This window comes from Cuculus canorus, chromosome 5, assembly GCF_017976375.1.
Source record: "Cuculus canorus isolate bCucCan1 chromosome 5, bCucCan1.pri, whole genome shotgun sequence".
In the NCBI taxonomy this organism is placed as follows: Eukaryota; Metazoa; Chordata; class Aves; order Cuculiformes; family Cuculidae; genus Cuculus; species Cuculus canorus.
This window is the reverse complement of record NC_071405.1, coordinates 24,920,804-24,941,521: the sequence shown is the minus strand read 5'-3', so window position 1 is coordinate 24,941,521 and position 20,718 is coordinate 24,920,804. Positions and strand designations below refer to the sequence as shown.

Here is a 20,718-nt window from a genome sequence, read left to right as displayed (position 1 = left end):
AGAGCTGCTGTCTGGCTCATCAACAGCTTCGTCGTAAGCAAAACCACCTTCATCTCCAATTTCCTCTTCTCAAAGAAGTGTCTTGATATTAGGGGATCCTCCACCCACTCCCCCACAACACTGTTAAATATTTCCGCGCGCTTTGTTATCACACAGAAACGCGAACGCCACGAAGTGTCCTCCTCACTACATCCCCGAGACGCCGGGTCGGGCACAGCGACACGACAGCTCGTGTCCCACACAGGACAAACCCTCGCATCACCCCGGGGGCAAAGGGCCCCCCTAAACACCTCAACCCCCCCATCCCAAACGCCAGGCTGCGTTTGGGATGAGGCTCCTCCGGGACTCGGGGTGCGGGCTGACCCCGGGGCCGAACGGAGCGCAGCCGCCGCCGGGAGGAGCCCGGCCGGGGAAGGAGAGCCGAGGGGACCCGGGCGTGCGAGGGAACTGCCTCGATGGGCTTGAAAAATCACTGCAGCACCGCCGGCGGGCAGGGGGCAGATGCAGCGCTGCCGCGCCGCCCTCTCCGCCTCTCCGGCAGCGCCCCCAGGCAGCGCCCCAACCCTTTATTCCCGCTCGCGGTCCCAAAGTTTTTTTTCTCCCCCCGCCCGGGGTGCGAGGGAGCCCCGGACCGAGCGGTGAGCGGCGGAGCACCCCGGGAGGGGGAGCGGGCGGCGAGGGCTGCGGGCAGGGCGGGGTGGGGGCGCGTCTGCCAGAGCCGCGACTCGCAGGGCGCTGGGTTTTCCCGACCACCCTTTTCCCTCCTCACCCGCCCATCTCCCTGCCTCCTTCCCCCCCTCCCTTTTCCTTCCCTCCCTCCTTCCCTCCCTCCCTCCCCTCTAGAATTAAAGTTGGGACAGCCGCGCTCCGGGGATGGGTACGAGCCACCGCCTCTGCTGCCGGCTCGCTCTGCTCCCTCCCCAGGTCGCCCGGAGCGCTCGCCCGCCCAGGAGGGATGCTGCTCCGGGAGCTGCTGGGGCTGCTCCGCCGCTGCTGGCCCTCCCTCCTGCTGCACTGTGCCCTCCACCCGCTCTGGGGCTCCGTCCAGGTAGGGCTGCCCGCAGCCTGGGCTCGGGCTGGGGGATACCGGCGGCTGCGGGACGGTGTGTGGGAGGGCTGCGCCCCCGGCGCCGCCGAACTCGGGGGGGGGTCTCTCCGGGCAAGGTGGAGTTGACTTTGTTGGGCGTGCCGGCAGCCAGAGGGTTGGAAAGCGCGTTTTACTGCGAGCGATGGGGTGCGCGGAGAGAAGCGGTGGACGGAGAGAAGCTCCGGAGGTCTGGTTTTGGTGATATTTTGCCGTAGGGTTTCGGTGTTGATCGGAAATTGAGGATTCTCTGGGTGAAGGGCTGAATCAGCTTTTGCGAACTCCGGCGCTGTGGTGTTGTGTGACCTTGGCTGAAGTGTGGGGGGACCGGAAAAATGAACTGGGAGAAAATAGTGGATGGTGGTGGAGCGACCATCCGGTTCAGATAATCAGAACGGCAGCAAAGCTCAACTCAAAATGCGTCACTTTGATATTATAAAGTTTATTTATAAAATAGATCTTCTGAGGAGTGATCGATGAGCCAAATGCTGTTCAAGAACAGAACAGTTACAGTTTCTTTCTTGGAGAAAACACAGTGGAGACTCCACGTCTTTTACTCCCTGTTCTAAACTTAGTGACTCCCAAGAGATTAAACAGATGATGTTTGTTTTAGCATCTTGTCTCTTGTCGTGAATGACAAAGAGGATTTGTGCTCCTTACAGCTTAAAATGAACAGAAATACAATAAGAACAACCTCATTTAAACTAATTCCCCCATCATAGAAATCTCTGCCAGCACTACCTTTGAGCTGTCCTGCTCAGGTATTCAGGTAGCTAACTGCAAGTTAAAACTGTAAGTGCATTTTTAAGGGAAAGAGTTGTGTAAAAAGAGATACCTTCTGAAACCCGTTTCCTGTCATCAGCCAGTCAATCAAGCAGACAAAAAAAAAAAAAAACAAAAACTTGTATAAACATCTTTCTGGCAAACTACTCCGGTGATCTGTGCAGATCTTTCAAAAATAACTACGTTTATATGAATTGAAACAGGCTCTGAGAAATGCAAAAGCCAAGGGGCCCAGACTTTCCTTGCAATAATTTGTAAGTTTTATTGGCCCATTTTTAACCTATACTTGTGCTGTTGCCTGCTGTTCCATGGAAGGGCAATCAGTATATTTGCTCATACTCAAGCTTTTTTCCAGCTCTCCCATGATTAGGATGTATCTAATGCTTCCATCAGCAGGTACCAATGGCAGATGTGGAGCACTCACTGGCAGGCCAGCCTATCTATGACTGGAATTCCCTCATCTTTGAAAACCCTTACATGACTCCCTTCCCCATGTTGAGTCATAATCCTTGCTCTTTTCTTTGAAGTCACACAAACCCCACTATCCTCAACTTATCCAGTAATGTCCCATCATGTTGTTACTCTGCCCCTGCTCCATCTATAGCAGCCATCCTGTTTTCTCCTGTCTCCTTGCCCAGCCCCTCTTCACCCCTTCCTTCCTGCAATCACTTATGTGTGGCATGGCCTTCCCTCCCACATCTTTGCATTATTTCCTCAGGCTCTGCCTTGAGGTACTCAAGAGAATCAGTCGGATGCTAATCAGAGGAGAAGCATTTATCTTATTAAAAAAAACCAAACAAACCCAAACCAAAACCCACAATCTTTTCTTATTAGCGTCATAGCCAGCACTGTGACAAGAAGGAAGGGATGACTCTGTCTGAGGCTTTTGACATAATTTTAAAAAAGAGCAGTAAGTGTCATGACAAATAGCAGGGTCACATTTTTTCTGGTTTCATAAATGTGGATCTGGATTAAGTCTGATGTGAATTATGCAGAGCTGTCCTGGGATTTACACAGCGGTGTTGAGATCTCATCTCCTTAGACTGCTTCCGAGAGACAAAGCTCTTGCCACATCAGCAGGCTTTTAGAGGTCTCTCTGCCTTTTCAGTCAACTGCACTTTTCTTTTCAAGCTTTCCTCCTTTTACCTGATTCAAAAAGTCGCAAGAGGGCCACCCTCCCAGGGCTGTATTAATCCTTTTTTCCCATCCCACTCTGTAGAGCATGATCAAGAGCTGCTGCAACCCCATGGGACTCTACTGAAATACTAAACAGCTCTGGCCACATGCAGATTTGTTCTTCCACTCTATGTAAAGCAAGACTAGGACCACTGTTTGGGAAGAAAATCTTGAATTAAAAAGAAATGCGTCACAGGCACGAACTTCAGCAGAGAGGCTACAAAAGGAAACCACCAGTTACTGCTTTCTGTTTGCTTTTCCCTGGGCATTTTTGGATCAGATTTTAATTGCAATGAATATTTAAAAGCATTTGTCCTTTTTTGCAAAGCATGTTCATATAAAATGCACAAATCCATAAAGTCAAGTCTTTATGTCTTTTCAGAGCAGGGAGAAAAAATGCATCAGCTTGAAGTCCAGACAACATAAATATCCATACTGGCCAACTGTTGGGTGTGCTAGGGAAGCCTCATGTCAAACAAGCAACCAAGTTTTAGACAGGCCAAGGAGACTCACATTCATGCCACTTCCAGCACCTGGAGGAATGGCTGGAAGGTGCAGAAGTAACAACAAGGGAACAAGCCCTCTGTGGTCCTTTTCCAGAGATGACCCCTTGCCAAGGCAACCTCTGTGCTATGAACTGCCTGGTAACCTGGCACCTGTCTGGTTAGTCATTGTCTGCAAAGTGCTTCCAAAGCCATTCCGGGGCCATGGTAGTATCCGGCAGAACAAAAAAGCAGTAAAGTTTGAGGCTGGACTGGACTTAGCAGACCTGGCCAGAGAAAGATCAGGATCTTTGAACGTGCCTTTTTTTCTCCAGCCATCTCCTGTAAAGGCAGCTTACCTTGAATGGCAGACAGTACAGAAGGAACATGGAGTAATTTATTTCATCATCCTCTGCTAGAGCAAGATTGTTCCCTAAAGCATATTTTCTAGTGATTTGTTCTGCTTGTCTTTAGAAGACAAAAGTAATAGCTTTCATCCCTTTCATAAGTAGGCTAATAGACATAAACAGTGAGATTTTTTTTTTCTTAAAAAGTAATCGAATGTCTTTTCATTTTTTCTTAATTCTATTGTGCTACTGTTAGTTAATAGTCTTGCAGCAGTCCTTGGCTATTTTTCTGTTCCTCAAGGCCCTCAACCTTGATTTAAGTCTTTCCTTTTCCTGTCAGATTTCAGCCAAATTGCAATATATTTGTTATTTTAAACTAGCTCTTTAAGACAACTTCCCTGACAAGGTAATATCTGTGTTCCTACAGGTCTCTTCTAACAACCAGGCATTTTACTGAGTGGCAAGAGAAGGGAAACAAATCAGTGATAAAGCGTGTGCTTTTAAACGTCAGTTCTTTCCCAACCATTTAAAAATGATCATGAGGATTTTTGATAAATGTTCAGACTAAGATGCTGAGAGACAAAGCAACTTTTTTTTTCTTGAGAAATAATGTTCTTAAAGCACACAGGAGAAGAGGGTGGCTGGATATGTATAGGGCTAATCTTGTCTGCCAAGTAATTGGGAAAAATATTCGCTGGTTTCTGAGGACACTCTATTACTAGCCTAAGACAAGAGAGCCTCCAGGGATTTAAAAAAAGTCAATAGTTCTAAAAAAAGACACAACAAGCCTTTGGTTCTGGTTGGTATTAAGTTAGAACAATAAGTCAATGTAGGTTTTCTACACCATCATCGTCTTCAGACTTATATAGACAAGGCTGTTCCTGGTCTGCAAATGAAGCTGGCTCCAAGTCTACTCAATGTTATTTTGCCCTGTCTCTATCCTCCCCCGTTGCACTGCCCCCCACGAGACTGTAGCCAGTAACAGGAGAACTAGGTAGAGGATGGTAATTGTAGTTTGGAGTTAATAATTGCTTTCTAATCAGCTGCCAAGGGCACTGGAGAGGTATTGCAATACCTCCTCTGTTACACAGTAAATGTTGTCACACCAACACAGCTGGGAGGTATCCCAAGTGTGCCAGGACCACCGCATGGAGTGGGTGCTGTTCCTTTGGAGCTTCTCTGAGGGGAGTCCCTAACACCCCAGCCCAGCGTGTGAACAGCACTGGGAGAGCTGAAGCAGTATGGAGGGTATGCTGCTGCTTGTGATCACTTACTTTAAAAATAAATAAGCCTGCTTAGCAGACAGATTTATCACCAGCTGTGAGGGATTATGAAGCCGAGTCATTTTGATTCACTAGAGCATTCAGAGAGTTTGTATAAGTTCCTGGAAGCTGCCTGGGATGATCTTTAACTATCCTCATACTGTTACCTGATGGTGAAGGGGAAAGTTGGAAAACACTTGTGCTGAATTTGTTTTTCCCTGTGTTTGGTAATAGATTTTGACAAGCTATTTAAAGAACTGAGCCTTCTGATTTGTGCTGTGCCTAGCCGTCCTTCCAACTCAGCTATGCATAACCTCTTCTATTCTTTCCTCCCTCTCTATAATATTTAATCAACAAAGCCCTACCTCCATCTCCCTGAGGCCAGAGTAATGAATCTTTCTGCATTTAGAAACCTCCTACACATATGAATGTGTCCTTTGTGCAGCGATGTTGTCTTAATTAGCCACATCTCTCTTTTTGGCCAGAAATACACGAGATGACTGTGTGCAGCTTTCCTGCAGCCAAGAGACAGCACAGCACCTTTGGTGCACAGCTGTGGGTGGTGGGAGAAGGTCTCTGTCCGTGCTGGACACTGGGGGCAAGAGCTGAAAGGGGAGAGGAGACAGACTGTGTGCCCAAAACTGGCAGGGAAAGGGAGGAAAAGTTTGGACAGGAGAGAGGAGTGGGGAGAAAGCAATCCTGGGTGACCCTGGGGTTAGGCAGGGAGGTAGAAGAGGGCTGCCTAAAACAGGTCAGAAAGCATGGCATGAGACATTCACTTTGTAGTTACCAACATGTTATGGAAAAGAGCTAGTTTAAGAGGATGATGTTAGGCCAAATCTATTAGGACAATAACCCACCCAAGATCAAACTGTACAAGGCAACAGTTGAATGCTAGCATAATTATCCTTAGCTTTAGCAAGACCCAAGCCTGTCCCAGGTGGTTTTGTAATCCTACGTTCAAAGTCCTTGTTAGATAACATGCTTATTCATCTTTTAGGGTTTGTCTCCTTAAAATTGTATGCAGTATTTTCCATCTGGAGTATTACTCCGTTCAAAAAGAGCTGATTTAGAGGCCTCTGGAGTTAACGCCTCTCAGAAGCTCCTGTGATGTTCAGCAAATTTCCTTTTCATTGGGAACTTACTCCATTTCATAGTGTTAGATTAGGGGTTTTAGTGAATATTCCTTAAATCTGTAGTCATGCAGATATTACTGATGGTAAGAGAAATTAGCTCTTAACAAATGCTCCTTGACATAACTAGATCAAGCTGTTGAATATATTGTATACCAACACTGGCTAAATTGTTGTCCATGGCCAAGCGATACCTAAGCTCAGGTTCTACAATGCCTCATCTTCAGCTTTATCACTAGCTGACACTGCATGTCATGGAGGCTGCAAGTCACAGTTCGTGACATTTCCGTTTTGACCGTGTCGTTATTGCGATCCACAGATGAGTAAAATGTGGGGTGTCTCTCCTCTTTGTGGGAAGTACAACACTCTGTGAAATGCTCTCTGAACATCAAAAGGAGGATGGCAAAGCAGAGGACAGATCTCCTCTGGCTTTCGGTTCTGCCATAAGGAAAATGAACATAATCCTGACCCTAACTGCCTGATAATTTTTATTAGCTGTCTTCAGCTTGCGGCAACCAGCCTGTGAATAATGCATGCTGCTAGATGGCTTTCCTAAGGAAAGTAGGCTTATGCAATCATATTGTCTGCCCCTACCCGCCTTCTCCTTACCCCATAATAACTCAGAATCCAGCTGTCCAATTTCAGCCAAATTTCACAGAGAGTACAAGGCCTTCAAAATATTGTTTTAAGTAAAAAAATAAAACCTGGAGACCATATAGGGTCACTTGTAGTTGCCTTAGTGAGGAACATGAGCTCAGTTGTCATTACAGGTCTGAGGTGCTGCTTGGATACTGAAGTCCAAGAAATGTATTCGTGGAAAATCAGTTTTCACTGTTTCAGCTTCTCATGCAGTGACTTGTTTCTTCGCAGATCACTCAGGGTGAGCCCCAGAAGTCATGCTCCAAGCCTGTAGCCGACAAAGTCACAGAAAGCTGCGAGCAAATTTGCCAGTGCAGGCCACCTCCACCGTTACCACCGCCTCCTCCACCTCCACCACCCCCGAGGTTGCTAGTGGTGCCGAGTAAGTAGCTGCTGGTACAGTTGTGGTGTGCTGAGGAGAGTGAAGTGATGCGGCTGCCTGGACAGACATAAGGAGAAAGGATGTGGGAGAGGGCACAGCTAACTCGTTTGTCATTTTCCACTTAGAAAATGGAGGGAAAAATGTTCTCAGTAGAGATGGAGATCTGTTTTCTGATCAATGAATAAAGCTTAGTTTTTGGAGGACAGCCAGAGAAATTCCCTCCTTTCATTGTATTATATATGATTCCCTATGTTTAAATGATTTCCTAATGCCATAGCCCTGGGAAATGCTTTCCTACACGAACATAACACTGTGCTTTCCCTTGAGCTATATGACCTCCTATTTCATAAGGTGTGCAGCTTGGAGGTCTGGATGCTCCAAGCCAAATTAATTTATAAGCAGGCAAAAATTTGAACACTCTGCCTAGACCATCTTGCAGGTTTGACCGTCTGAAGACACCAGAGCTCTTTTGGTTTACCATAACAGTAAATCAGGCTCACTGGTTTTGAATTGCTTACAGCTGTAGCAAAAGTCAGAGACATGTCAGGAGTCAATGGCAAATGAGCAGTCTTCCAGGTAATGCACATACTGGCTAAGATTCATCTGTTTCTCTTCACGCAAAGCAGTGCTCCCAAGCCTTAGCCTGCCCATCTGAGCTCCTCCTAATTTCCAGCCGTGCATCCCCACATCCAGCACACCTTGTGCCTGCAGTTCCTGCTGGCAGCTCTTCCAGCTTCCTTCCACAGCAGTATTCTGTGATCCGTGACACACAGATCTTTTCTGGAGGTCGATAGCTGTGCCAGTGGTCCCCAGAGAGGCAGTCCCTCCACAGTGGGACGGAGCTCACCAGTGCTACCTGTGCTGGCTAGGTGCAGGGGCATGAGCTGGGCGTTTCTAGGTCCCAGGTATTTGGTATCCCCACAAATCTCCTTAACTCTTCTGTATTTTTGCAAATTCGTCTCTTCCTAAAAGGTTGCCTATTAATTCTTCTCCTTGCTTAGATAAACTACTCTGGAAACAGTGTTTCAAAGTAGATCTATTATCCTTCTCAGTGCTTCTCCCAAGGGAAAAGAAATCATGAGGCAGCATCATTTGTCTTCACCAGCACGATCCCCAGATGTACGGAAGACAAGAAGAAGGCTTTTAGCTGTGCAGAGAATATGCAGAATTTTGCAATGTGTTTTCTGCCAGGAGTGTGCTTCATATTTGTACCACACTGCAGAAGTTTAAGGCAAAGGCAGAAATAAAAAACCAGTGAAACACTTGGGGAAGGAAGAACAAAGACAACTTGGAAAGCAGAGATGAGGGTTTTTAATAGCAGGAAAAGTCCCTTTTGATGTTCAGGAAAATGTCGTGGACGGTCAGTAATATTGAAAATTCCCTTGATCTTTGTCTCCCAGTCAGAAAATAAGTTACTTTGCAACTCTGTTTTCTTGCACCCGCGGTACCCCGTTGCTCTGAGGGAGCTGCCCTTACCGACACGAGATATGGCAAAGCACTGCCAACACCGGTTCTTGGCATGGGGAGCAGCCCTGCTGCTCAGCTGTGGTGGGAGGATGGCACTGCTGCCAGGCACTTCTTCCCCTCCCTGGGCTGCCATCAGGCAGCTGGTCGGAGTGCGTGGATTAGTCTCATGTGAAGTGGGAAGGAAATCATACCAGAAAAAAAAATAAAAATCTGTCACACGCTGTAAAAAGAGGAAAGAGAAATCAAATGGGCTGGCAACTGGGATAGCCTGATGCTTACTCAGGGCTGGATTGCCAGGTGCTAACCCAGTTCTAAAAATGAACTGTATAAATCCAGATGACTAATATTTAAGCGAGCTGTTTCATTTCAAATGCAATAAAAAAATATGTTACACATTCCTTTCACCAGTAGGCTCTAGAGTAGCAATCAAGTGCCTCATCTTGAAAGATGCTTTCATTATTATCAGCTGTCTAGGCACTGTGATTTAGCCCACATGTAGAGCAATCCCCATCCTTGTGAGAATGAGCAAGCCCTGTGGTTAAATATTGATGTTATAGATACTGCTTTTAAACAGCATTCAGAGGAGAGGGAAGTAAAGGGACAAGACAAGCTACTATTAAGTGGTTGATGCTGGACTTGCACTTTGCACTTTTTAAGTGATTAAAGTTAGAGTACTGGAAAGACCTCTGCCAAAAGGAGCAGCCCGGGAGCTGTAAGGTTTTTACCTTTAGGTGGTATAGTGTCTGCACTACGGCACTCCATAAAGATGCTAACACTGCTTTCAGAGTTTTGTGAGCCACAAAAGGCTGCAGCCTGCTAGACACTGGCCTTAGAAGCTCTTTTTGCAATCAAACTGAAAGTTGCTGGAGGTTTAGATTATCTCTGCATCCTTCTGAAACAGCTGTTGTGGCATCGGGCCTGATGGTGGAAGCAAATACATAAAAAATTCCTGTTCATCCAGTTACTACAGACACTTGGCAGCTCAATTATTAGCTAAATTAAGCTTTCTAGTATTCTTTGACATATCCTGTCTGCTCTCCAGCTGCTGCTGTGGAAAAGCAGAGGACTCTCTTTGTGTCCTCTCCATCAATCCCACCTGAATGTTTTGCAGACCATACTCGAATGTCTGAGATGGCACTGGTTAACCGTAAGCAGCTGAATCACTCCCTGAAAGATTTGGGTTTTGTGCTTGAGGACAACTGAGAACTTTCAGGAATGGTTACAGTGCATTAAGCATCTCTTTAGACAATTTGATATTGACAGGTTGATCCAGCGACAAATATTTAGCCCTGCTTCCTGCAGATAAATTTATATAAAATCTGTAAAATGCTGAGAATTCCAGAATTCACATATAAGTACTGGCAAATGTTATGTTGACACTGAGGGAGGATAAGCTAATTCCCTCCACAGAAAATACGTAGAATCACACACAACTTAGCAGTCAGTCTAACTACATGAGCAACAGTAGAAACACCATCTTTCCAGGCTTTAGCAGACCCCTCTCTCTTATAGCCATGTATTTACGAAATCAGGAAGGTGTGAGGTGTGTTTCATTGCACCCCGAGGAGCCATTTCATTTGTTCAACACTATGGAAATGGAAAATTAATTTAGATTATGTGGCCCATATATTTCAAAACATGGACAACAAAATTGTGAACTGGCCTCTGCCACCCATACTCCAGGCCCCAGGGAGGAAAGCAGAGACTGCTTTTGTCCTTCTTCAGCTGTGACCCCAGGCCTCCTTTTCCCACGTTTCTAATTCCTTCACACATACCACTTGTGTTTCCGATGTCCCTTCCAACCCTTATTCACTGCATCTGCTCTGCAGTTCTCATGGGGCAGCTCTCATGGCAGCAAATCCACATGCCTCCTCCTTGCTGAGGAGGTCTCCAGTGAATCCATCTACTTCATGGTATCTAAATGAAGACTAGGATATGCCATGCTGGTCCCTGGGGTTGCTGGTTCTCTCATTATTGCTAGTTCAGCCTTATCTTTCTGTTAACTGGGACACCTAGATCTTTAGCTGAAGCATTTAAGTTTTGAGTTTTCTGAGCTTTGTTCCAGGTGCAGTTTCTTGAGATCCCACTGAGATACTGCTGCTTTTTTCAATATAGACATGAACCTTACTGAGGGTCTTCAAGGAGAGGGGATCCATCCCATGTTAGAAGTAACTAGGATGGTGGGGTTTGTCAGAAAATGTGGTCGCTGAGCCAATTGCAGTTTCTCCAGATGCCCTGGCATATTGATGTTTCTGCAGTAACGCCTTATACAAGCAGCAGCCTGCTCTTTTAATTTGTGCCTAGAAAACTTCTGGTTGATGAAGTGAAGGAAGAGCTCATGAGGATCTGAGGGGCCTAAGGCCAACTAAGCTTAGATGCTGACAGCAAAGAAAGTAGGAACTTGAAATTGAATGTGTCCCCTAGATGTGGCTGTAATGACCTGAAAGAGCTAGAGATGCTCAGAAACTGGCCTTTCACTAACTATTTCTTTTTTTACCCCATTTGCTTTCCTCCTTGTCTCTGGATTTCAGCCAGGACGAAGACAAAGTGGATTAAATACTTGTTTAGGCAACGCTTCTAACCCAGCTTCACAGACTCACGAGATTAAGCTAGTTCAAATTATGCTGACCCTTCAAAATCTAATATACTGCTGTTGTCAACCCTTAAACAATTTGTGAGCACACAGGTTTTTCTGGGAGCATTACAAAGAAGAAAAGACTTTGTTTGGAAGTAGAAGCTAGGCTTTCAAAACAGGAGAAGTTTTAAGTTAGACATCCAAGTAGAGACAAATACTGCAGTCGGTGTCAAATTCAACCTGTATGAAGTTTGAGGAAAAGGCATTTCAGAAGAGATTTCCTCAAAATGGTACAAGAAAGAGAAAGGATGTTCAGTATGAACTCCTTGTTTGCTGGTTGGCAACATTTGCTGTCTCTGCTCTACCAGTCACCTGTATTGGGTAAGGACTCCGTGGTGCTGCCATCCCCTCAATGAATGATGGATGTGTCCAATCAAACAGTTCTTCAGTTGAAATTCAGAGGAAGAAAAATAAAAGTGTTTTTCTGAGATCATTGCAAGCTGTGCTAACCTTTGACTCAGACGCTTGCACGTATGCACACAGTGAGGTCTTTACAGCTGCTGACCTCAGTGACAGTTTGCCCTGAGCTATCAGTTGAGATGAAGCACAATCAAGTCAGTGTGAAGTCAAAGTGAATGACATCACTGCAGATGACTAATCTCCAGGCTGTAATTGTCTGATTTGTTTTTTCAAGGTGAAATCTTTTCCTTTATCTTTGGAGATAGTGCATCTAATTAACTAATTATTTGGGCTGGTGAGAATGCCAGAACAAAAATGACCAACCGCAGAATGGACCCAATTTTTTGGCAACTGTAGGAGCACAGATGTATAGCTTAATTTCAAAAAGTGTGCAGGGTCCCTTCAGTGCAAGTAGGAAAGCTGAAGACAGTTGGACCTTTTGGACAGATGGTCGCAATGTTGTATATAGGCAGGAGTCTGAAGTACAGGAACATTCTGGAACGTCTTAAAATTTTGAGTAGGTTTTAAGACAACTAAAATTTGCAGATTTGTCTTGCTGACTGTTGACAACACAGACTTTCACAACAGACTTGTTATAGAAATAAAAACCATATGGCTCTGGGACATAAAATAATAAGAAATGTTTTTTTCCTCAGGCACGTCTACAGCCTAAATCCTGGTGGTAGAATGGACAGGGTGACCCAGTGTGGATCCAGAAAATGAGTTAGCCTCATGCTGAATATTGTCTCCACATGGTCATTCAAGCAGAGAGCAGAGCATGGTCCTGATGTTCACTATATTGCTTCTTGTGCTACGTGGGTACAGATGTTGACGTGCTTACCTACACATTGCCAAAAGGACCTTTGTGCTTGGCAGAGATATATGATTATCCCCCAGAAGTTGAGGGGGGTCGTGATTGCAAATCGAATTGAAATTCCCCTCAAGGCCACTACATGTTTTAAAACAAGAGGTGCCAAAGAATTTGCTGTGGTCAATCTGGTGTAGCTCCTGTAATGTGAGTTGAGCAACTTGGAGAGCTCTGACTCTAAGTTTTCCTTTGTGTAGGCCTTTTGTATTGTGAGTGCTTTGTACCTTCAAATGTAATTCTGACTGAAGGGCTCAGATGGCAGAACCAGTTTTTACCTACTGCCCTTCAGCCAGAAGGACCGATTCTAAGTAGTTTTGAAGTATTTGGATGCACTTGAGGAGTGTTGGATTAACTTTTTCCATGTGATGATGCCCAGAGGAATTGTTAGCAAACAGGTGGAGGTGGTTTTGTTTTATAACACAAGGAAGAAGTTTTCCTCCATACTTCATATGACATAGCAACTACCAAAACTAAGCAGTAATGGAGCAGAACTAGGGTAGCACCAAAACGGCAGGGGGCACATCACTTCCTACAGCAAGACATTTATGATAGTGACAGCTACTATGAGAGAATATTGTTTTACCACAAGTCTGGTCTAGACAGTGATGTTTTTAAATGCAAGCAGGATGCTGAAACAGGGAAGCCCTTTCAGTTTTGGTAACACAGCTGTCATAGTGTGAATTACAGTCTTGTGTGAAAGCATTGTTTATAATTTACAAAGCAAAACCAAAATTCAGTGCTTGTCTTCTCCCACGTATGCTATTATTTTGCTGAAGTGCTGTAACTCTAAGAACTAGTAATAGGGTTTTGAGGCTTTCATATCGAAATTGAAATCCAGCTCTGCAGTCTGGTGTCATGGATGATGGGACATGCAGAGCCTAGTCCAGGTTACTGTCACTTTTTTTTTCACATCACAGGCACTACCTGCTGTTACCATAGCGAACCAAATCATTAAGCATCCAAAATGAGATTTAGGTAGAATTCACCCACCTAAATCAGGAATGCAATTATTAGATTCCCTGCCTCAAACCGCTGATACCTGTGATTCTATCCTGGTATTTTTTGCATTTAGCACAGTTATTTCTGGTATATTGAATAGAAGTTACAAGTCCTCACCTCCCCATCAAAATGAGAGAATTATTTAGGGTGAGGAGTTTTCTTAAGTAGCAGTCAAATATGGTTTGATATAGTTTGGACATCTAGGATGTTAAATTGAGTCTGAAGAGTGGGAAAGCAGGTAAGACTGGAAAGGCTTATGCTAATAGTTTCATGATAGGTTTCTGCTATCACTTGTGCACCTAACGTCTTCTTATATTGGGCTGTAGTAAAGTCCGTCTGTCTTTGTAAAATACTGGTTAGATCAGGATGTCAGTAACAGCTTACATTGCTTTTTTCAATTCAGAGTTTATCACCACAATAAATACTGAAATGTTTTGTCAAGTCTCATTTTTTTTTAGGCAGGTGATGAATCGTCCCCCTGCTCTGGGACCTTGCAGATTTGTTTTGAATTTTTCATGCAGTAATAAGGCCATATTATGGAAAAATCCACTCTCTTGAAGTGCACTTGCTCATACATTTTGAAGTATTTAAAAGTAGAAGCCCCAGGCCAGAATTTGCAGTGCAGGAAACAGTGGGAGTTCTGTTGGCTATAGATAAAAGGTATTGTCTAATTTTGAAAAAAGCAGCATTAGATATTGAACTGATTCTGTGGTAGAACAGTCCTTTCTACTCCGAGACACATAAGGCACATACTCGGACAGCCTGATTTATTTTTTTTTAAGCAAAAGGACTTGGCTAAGCTGAAGACAGTAACTCCATATGTGGACGCCAGTCCATTTGTACGGGCTTACCATTTCACTGATTAAGAAGGTAACAAATCTTCAGTGAAGTTACTGATGAGTCAGAGGCTGCTAATTTACGAGTAATTGTAGGTTCCTCTGCCCGTGGCAGAAGGAGCTGTGCCTGATCTCAACAAGTCAGAAGTAAACTCCTAATAGGCAGAAGTTATTCCAGCAGGGAAGGCTAAGCAGCTAACCTTGCTAAAGCAAACCCACAGAAATATATGTTCTTGTAATGGTTTATTCGTTGTCTTTGTTGTAAGCATGATACAAAGGTCTTGCACTGCCTGTGTAATTGCAACTTATGGGTAATTTTTAAGTTGATATAGCAGATATAGTAGCAAAATGCAAATTCTTAATTGTTATTAAAATTAATAATTTTATAATTTTGAAGTGTCTTTTGAATTGAGCTATTGTTTCATCAGTTCATTGCTAAGAAATATTTTACATAAAAGTCTGTTTCAGTACCAGTGGAGCAGATTCTATTGAATCATCCTTGGACACTTTATTTTCCGTTTGGAAGCAGTGCATAATCTTGTCTCATACCCACCATCAAAGGAAATGACTATCAGTGGAGCAAAGGGAGTGTTTAGTTTAACTCTCAGTTTGATTTGTCAAGCTGCAGGTGTCCTACCTCAGCCTTATGGGGCATCATTCTGCAGTGCTGGCTCCCTGCTACTGTAGGCTCTGGTAGGGAGTGATGGCAAGCAGCATCTCTGCAAAAGCTTCTCTACCTGTGGCAGCCCACACATCTGTGTAAAGCCTGAAGAAAGTACAGCTAGCAGCCAGTAACCAATTTGCTTACTTTTGTGACTGTAAGACAGCCCGTGGCTTGTCTTTTAGCTTTCAGAGAGTTCCAAATGTACTCTGAGTAGTGACTGAGGACTTCATGTTGAACATTTGGCATGGTGAAATGACTTGATCTGTTAATGTGATGCAATTGCAATTTTATGGACTCTGCGTGAAAACTTATCAGTCTTCCACAACCTGTGTTAGGAAATTTCATCTACAGTTGGCTGAAGCTGGTTTTGTGTCTGCCTTCTCTGAAGGCACTGATATTGAGAAAGTTTCAGCTCCAGGCTGTGAGGCTTGTCCAGTCTTTGCTATTATCTGAAGGTTCCTGAGCTCTTTAAAAAGCCACTAAGGATCTAGAGATATCTTAATCATACCAGTAGCACTGAATTTTGCTCACTTTTCATAGCCTATGACTTTGATGGCACCACTCGTGAATATTGTTCAGCCTGAAGAAATTGTGCAGATCTGAGCCTTGATTCGATCTACATATGGAACACTATACCAAGAAAATCTGTCATCTTTCTCTGGGATTGAATCTGCCAGACCTGAGATATCTCATTAATCATTTGCTGGTGAAAGATTGGTCATCAATGTAGGAGCTTAGACTTCCAAAATCATATTTCACCTGTTTGAATTTCAACCTGTGTCGTCCTTCCTTTGAATGCCCGTTCACAGCAAGAGATGAAAGATGGATCAGCTTTCAGAAGATTTGATGGTGACCTACTACGACTCCAGCAAAGGAATTGTCTTGTCCACCCCGGGGGAACAGTGAAAGGAGTCCAAGGTGCTGTTTTTCCCTGTGCCACTAACCTGCTGGGAGATCCCTAGAGAGTCATTGATGCTGTCAGCCATTCAAACTTATCATATCTGAAAAAGAGATATTTTTTCACATCTGTAAAGTTTGGATTCGAGACTAGTATATGTCAAGCACTAAAGATTATTATTTTTAGGCTCAAAAGTGAACAGTAATTGCTATGGAATTCATCAGCTATGTCCTTTCCTACCACCCACGGAAGAGGAGGCTGTGCCACCAGACAGCAAGAACGGTAAGGCGTTCACTGTGCCATGATCCAGAGGCTAAGCCTATGGCCATCCTGTCACCACCCCGTAATGAAAGAAAGGAGGCAGCGTGAGGTGCTGGACAAGAGCCCATGGTGGAAAACATTGCTACATCTTGTTCCCTCTGTCAGTGATGACAGCTTCAACAAACCCCTGGCAAAGGAGCGAGTACCAGCAGATATGGGAATCAACAGCAGTTAAAGTGTCTGTATGGCTGCCACATGCTAGTATCTTAACAGGCTCAGCTGTACCTGCCTTCACAGGGTCTGCTGGGACATGGTTTTCATCCAAGGGTGCCTGAGGCTCAGTAAAATTGAAGACCAGCTTTTTAAGGGCTCTTATCACCTTAAAATGCAGATAGGTGTTGAATGATCTCTCCAAACTACTGAACTCTCAGCAAGTGTCCTAAGCCTCCACACCTCGAATACTGTGTTCATTTTTGGCCCCCTCACTACAAGAAAGACATTGAGGTCCTGGAGCATGTCCAGGGAAGGGCAACGAAGCTGGTGAAGGAGCTGGAGAACAAGTCTTATGCGGAGCAGCTGAAGGAACTGGGGTTGTTTAGCCTAGCGAAGAGGAGGCTGAGGGGAGACCTTATCACTGTCAACAACAACCTGAAAGGAGGTTGTAGAGAGGTGGGTATTGGTCTCTTCTCCCAAGTGATAGGTGAGAGGACGAGAGGAACTGGCCTCAAGCTGTGCCAGAGCAGGTTCAGATTAGACATTAGGAAAAAAACTTTCACTGAAAGGGTTATCAAGCACTGGCAGAGGCTGCCCAGGGAGGTGATCGAGTCACCATCCCTGGAGGTATTTAAAAGGTGGGTAGGTGCTTAGGGATATGATTTAGTAGCAGATAGGTATGGTTGAACTTGATGATCTCAAAGGTCCTTTCCAACCTAGGGATTCTATGATTCTGTAAGCCATGGCCCACACCATGTTTGTTGGAAGACGATATGTAGAAGCATGCAGGAACTTGTCTCTCCCTGAAATATTTCGTAGCTGGTGATGAGCCCATCTTCTGCCCCCAAAGGAGGCTTTGAAACAGCCTGAAAGAAAGGCAGTTTGATTAGGGGAGACAACTGTCCAGGAAACTCATTTCTTTTCATATCTGGCTTACTGCAGTGGATCTATGAGGTGATGTTGGCTATGTGATGGAGGAGGAAAGATTTGTGGGAAAATGCATCTCCCGTCCCCAGTGATTTGGATGGGATGCTTTACTGCTTTCGCTGGTCCTTACCACTGTCGCCTACCCTGGAACCTGGTACCACAAGCCCACAAAGAATGGTAGCCCTTTCCCAGGAAGCTTGGAAAAGTCTCCACATTGGATTCATAGCAGTGAACCTGCTCTTGCCCATATTGAAGCTGCTCACATGTGTACTGAGCTCAGCAGGCAAGGGCCCCACCACAGCAAACGCCAAAAGAGAAGTTTCTGGTTTTTTTCAACCTTGTTACAAGACACAGTAAGGAAACCAGAGTCTGGTACAGCAGGACAGCCAACCAGCTCCTCACAGAAGCAGTGGAAGGACAGGGGTACCTAGGACATGCTGGCAAGGGACAGGCTGCAATACCTGCTTGGTCTGCAAGGCTGATGGTTTGGCACCTGCTACAGGTGTTAAGTTCATCCTTAAAAAGTGGTGGGACTTCACTCACCTGTGTATCATAACTGCTTTTAGATCTTCTCTAGGCAATCTGTGCCAGCCAAGGCAGAATGGGGGAGAAACGTGTAGATAGCTGTGTGTTTGTATGTGTACATGTGTGTGTGCTTGTTGAATACTGATGGAATTATGCTGCTATGCTTCCAGGTATCAGAGAACTGAAATGGCGAAGGAAGATTTATCACAGGATTTTCAGACCTCTTTTCCCCGGGATGCTTTTTTTTCTTACTGCTGTAATGTGATGAGGTCCCACAATTTGCTGGTGCAAGCAGATGATCCTGGGCACTGATTTTCCCTGGTGAAGAATAGCCAGTGCGTTCTGTGTGTGTCACTCGCCACTGGAGAGCCAGACTGTGTGTTTGTGCAATGAAGTGGATGGTACTGTGCTGGCGCATCTCTGTGCCTCTCAGTGGTGCCTCTGTTCAAAAGAACTGAGAGTTACTGTCCTCAGGTCAGTGCTGTGCTGCAGTTATTCTGCTGTAGACCACAGCCTTGCCACTGTGTTTTCTTAAATACGTAGTTATCAGGAAGATCAGTCCTGAGAGGTTAAAGTCTGTATCATAAAACTCTGAAGATTAAACTTAAGCTTGTATTATCTACGTTCAAGCATCGAAGTTAAAGCATCTTGGCTCTCTGAGTGCTCAGAATCTCTGGAAATCAGGTCACCTTCTAAAATAAATTCGTGGGTACTAATTGAACAGCAAATTTTCACTCAGTTGTGACCTGTTTCTTAGAGGCACCAGATATCTGATCTACAAATCCTGTATTTCAGCAAGCAGACCACCAGGTACAGTAGGGTTCACCTTAGCCATGGCGCTCATGGGGAGGCAGTGCTTAGGACTTTCTGAGAGCGTCACCAGGACTATCTCGGTGCTGCCCAGTCTGGCACTGATCCAGGTTGCAGAGAGCAGGGAAATGTCACAGTGCCCAAGAGGCTGTCCAGAATGACTATGTTGCTGCGAGGAGAAGGGTGCCTTGCAAGGCACAGGCTTCAGTTCTCATTTGCTTGGGACAGAAACCGAGAGTGCTTGATTTAATCAGGGTAAAAACAATTCCATCCTTTTAGCTGAGAGAGAATCAGATGACAAGGGAGAAACCATTTCTCATTGGGAGACTACTGGTTAGAAAAACACGTGACAAAGACAGATCAGAGGGCAGTGGCTGACGTGAGTGTCCATTGTAAAGATAAATGCCAGAGCCCAGTGTTAGCGCAGAAACTAGCTATGATGTAATCTCCTTAAAAGCCTTTTTTCCACAAGGTCTGTAAATGCTGCTGCTTCCCAAGATCATGCTTTAGAGAACAGATTCTCCCTCTGTGCTCACTAACTCCACTCTCCTCCAAAAGACCTTGGCAGCTGAAACCATGTTTTGCTCCTGTTTGTGGGGTTGTATCTCAGTTCTGGTGGGTCCTATTAGCTTCACCAACAACCTAATAGGATTAAGGCTGCCAGATCTGGCCCTCAGCCTGTCAGTCATTTGGAGCACAGACTTTCCCTACCAACATTTTTTGATAGCCCTTTGCTCTGCTGTCTGCACAGCATCCTTCCATAAGCACTTGGGACCCTGAGCTGAGATACTAATCTCCCTCTGCAGTAGTGCCAAAAAAAAATACAAGCTATCCTACAAGCTTAGCAGCTTCTTTCTGGGCACCTTATGGAATCCCATCTCTTGTTTTGTCCGTAGGCCTTAGTCACAGAGAGTTCCCAGGCACAGGGTCAGCCTGCCAGCTTGGGGCAGAGATCTGGCACCTCCCTAGGAAGTCAATAAGGGAATTTGCTGCTGCTACCCCTGTAATGTAGTTAAGGCCAAATCCATTGTTTGCGTCTTCTCCCAAGGAGGAGGCAACATGATCCAGAGAGCAAGACTGGCCAGGAGTCAAAAGACATTTTGTTTCCTGGCTTTTTCACTGAGCTGTTGTGGCTTTGCATAAGCGACTTCCCCACAGCGTGCTGCACTTATGTCTGGGTGACCGATGATACTTTCATTTGCTATCATTTTTATTTTGGTCCTAATGATATGTTCGTTTTCTAAAGGACTCTCAAATCTGCCAAGGAAAAGCAGCTGCATGAGACCTACCAAGGCAGCACAGCGACGTAGGGCTTTAGTGAAATCCACTGCAAAATCCAAACCTAAATGCGTACAGGTTCAATATCTTCTAAAGCATAGATCATAAGCACCACACTTAAACCTCCCCCACTCAGCTCCTCTCTTTTTCACTGGCTGTATCCTGGCTCAGATTTTTTTCACTGGTGGTTGCAGTCCTATTTCCTCCACCTCCTGCAAACTCCACTCTCCAAAACTAAACACAAAATTGAGCATGTTTCATGTTTCAGAGGGAAGTATTTTTAGAAAGGGGAAGAAGACTAAGGTGATGGGAGAACTGAGAGTGTAGAAAAACAGTGTCTACAGTGTAAGAGCTGTAGGGGAGGGAATTTCTCCAGCATCATCCCACATGTTTTTATTATAGAAGAAGTTCCCTCTGCATAGTGATTGCAATATCCCCCTTAAAAGTGTAGTAGGAACATATGCACAGAGCAGTCTGAATGATATAAACTTGTCTGCGACATAATGTGATAACAGAAGTATCATCTGCTACAGGAATAGCGGATTTCCATCAGTATTATTTAGCTAAGCTGTTCCAAAGAAGCAGTAAATCAGGACAGACTTTCTGCTGAGCACACCTCTATTGCCTGGTAGTGGTTGTTTACCTGAGTA

At 44.9% G+C, this 20,718-nt stretch overlaps 1 protein-coding gene across 4 annotated transcripts in view; it reads left to right on the top strand.

Moving 5' to 3' along the window:
- The first annotated feature begins 448 nt into the window (after positions 1-448).
- PRIMA1 (proline rich membrane anchor 1) overlaps positions 449-20,718 on the top strand; it is a 51,581-nt gene continuing 31,311 nt past the window's right edge. The window contains exons 1-3 of one of the 4 annotated variants that reach the window (XM_054068505.1): positions 449-638; positions 844-1,048; positions 7,138-7,288. In XM_054068505.1, coding sequence (XP_053924480.1) covers positions 502-638; positions 844-1,048; positions 7,138-7,288 — 493 coding nt within the window. In that variant the 5' untranslated portion in view covers positions 449-501. The remainder of the gene's footprint in view (positions 639-843; positions 1,049-7,137; positions 7,289-20,718) is intronic. The other 3 variants (XM_054068503.1, XM_054068501.1, XM_054068502.1) reach the window with 3 other exon arrangements.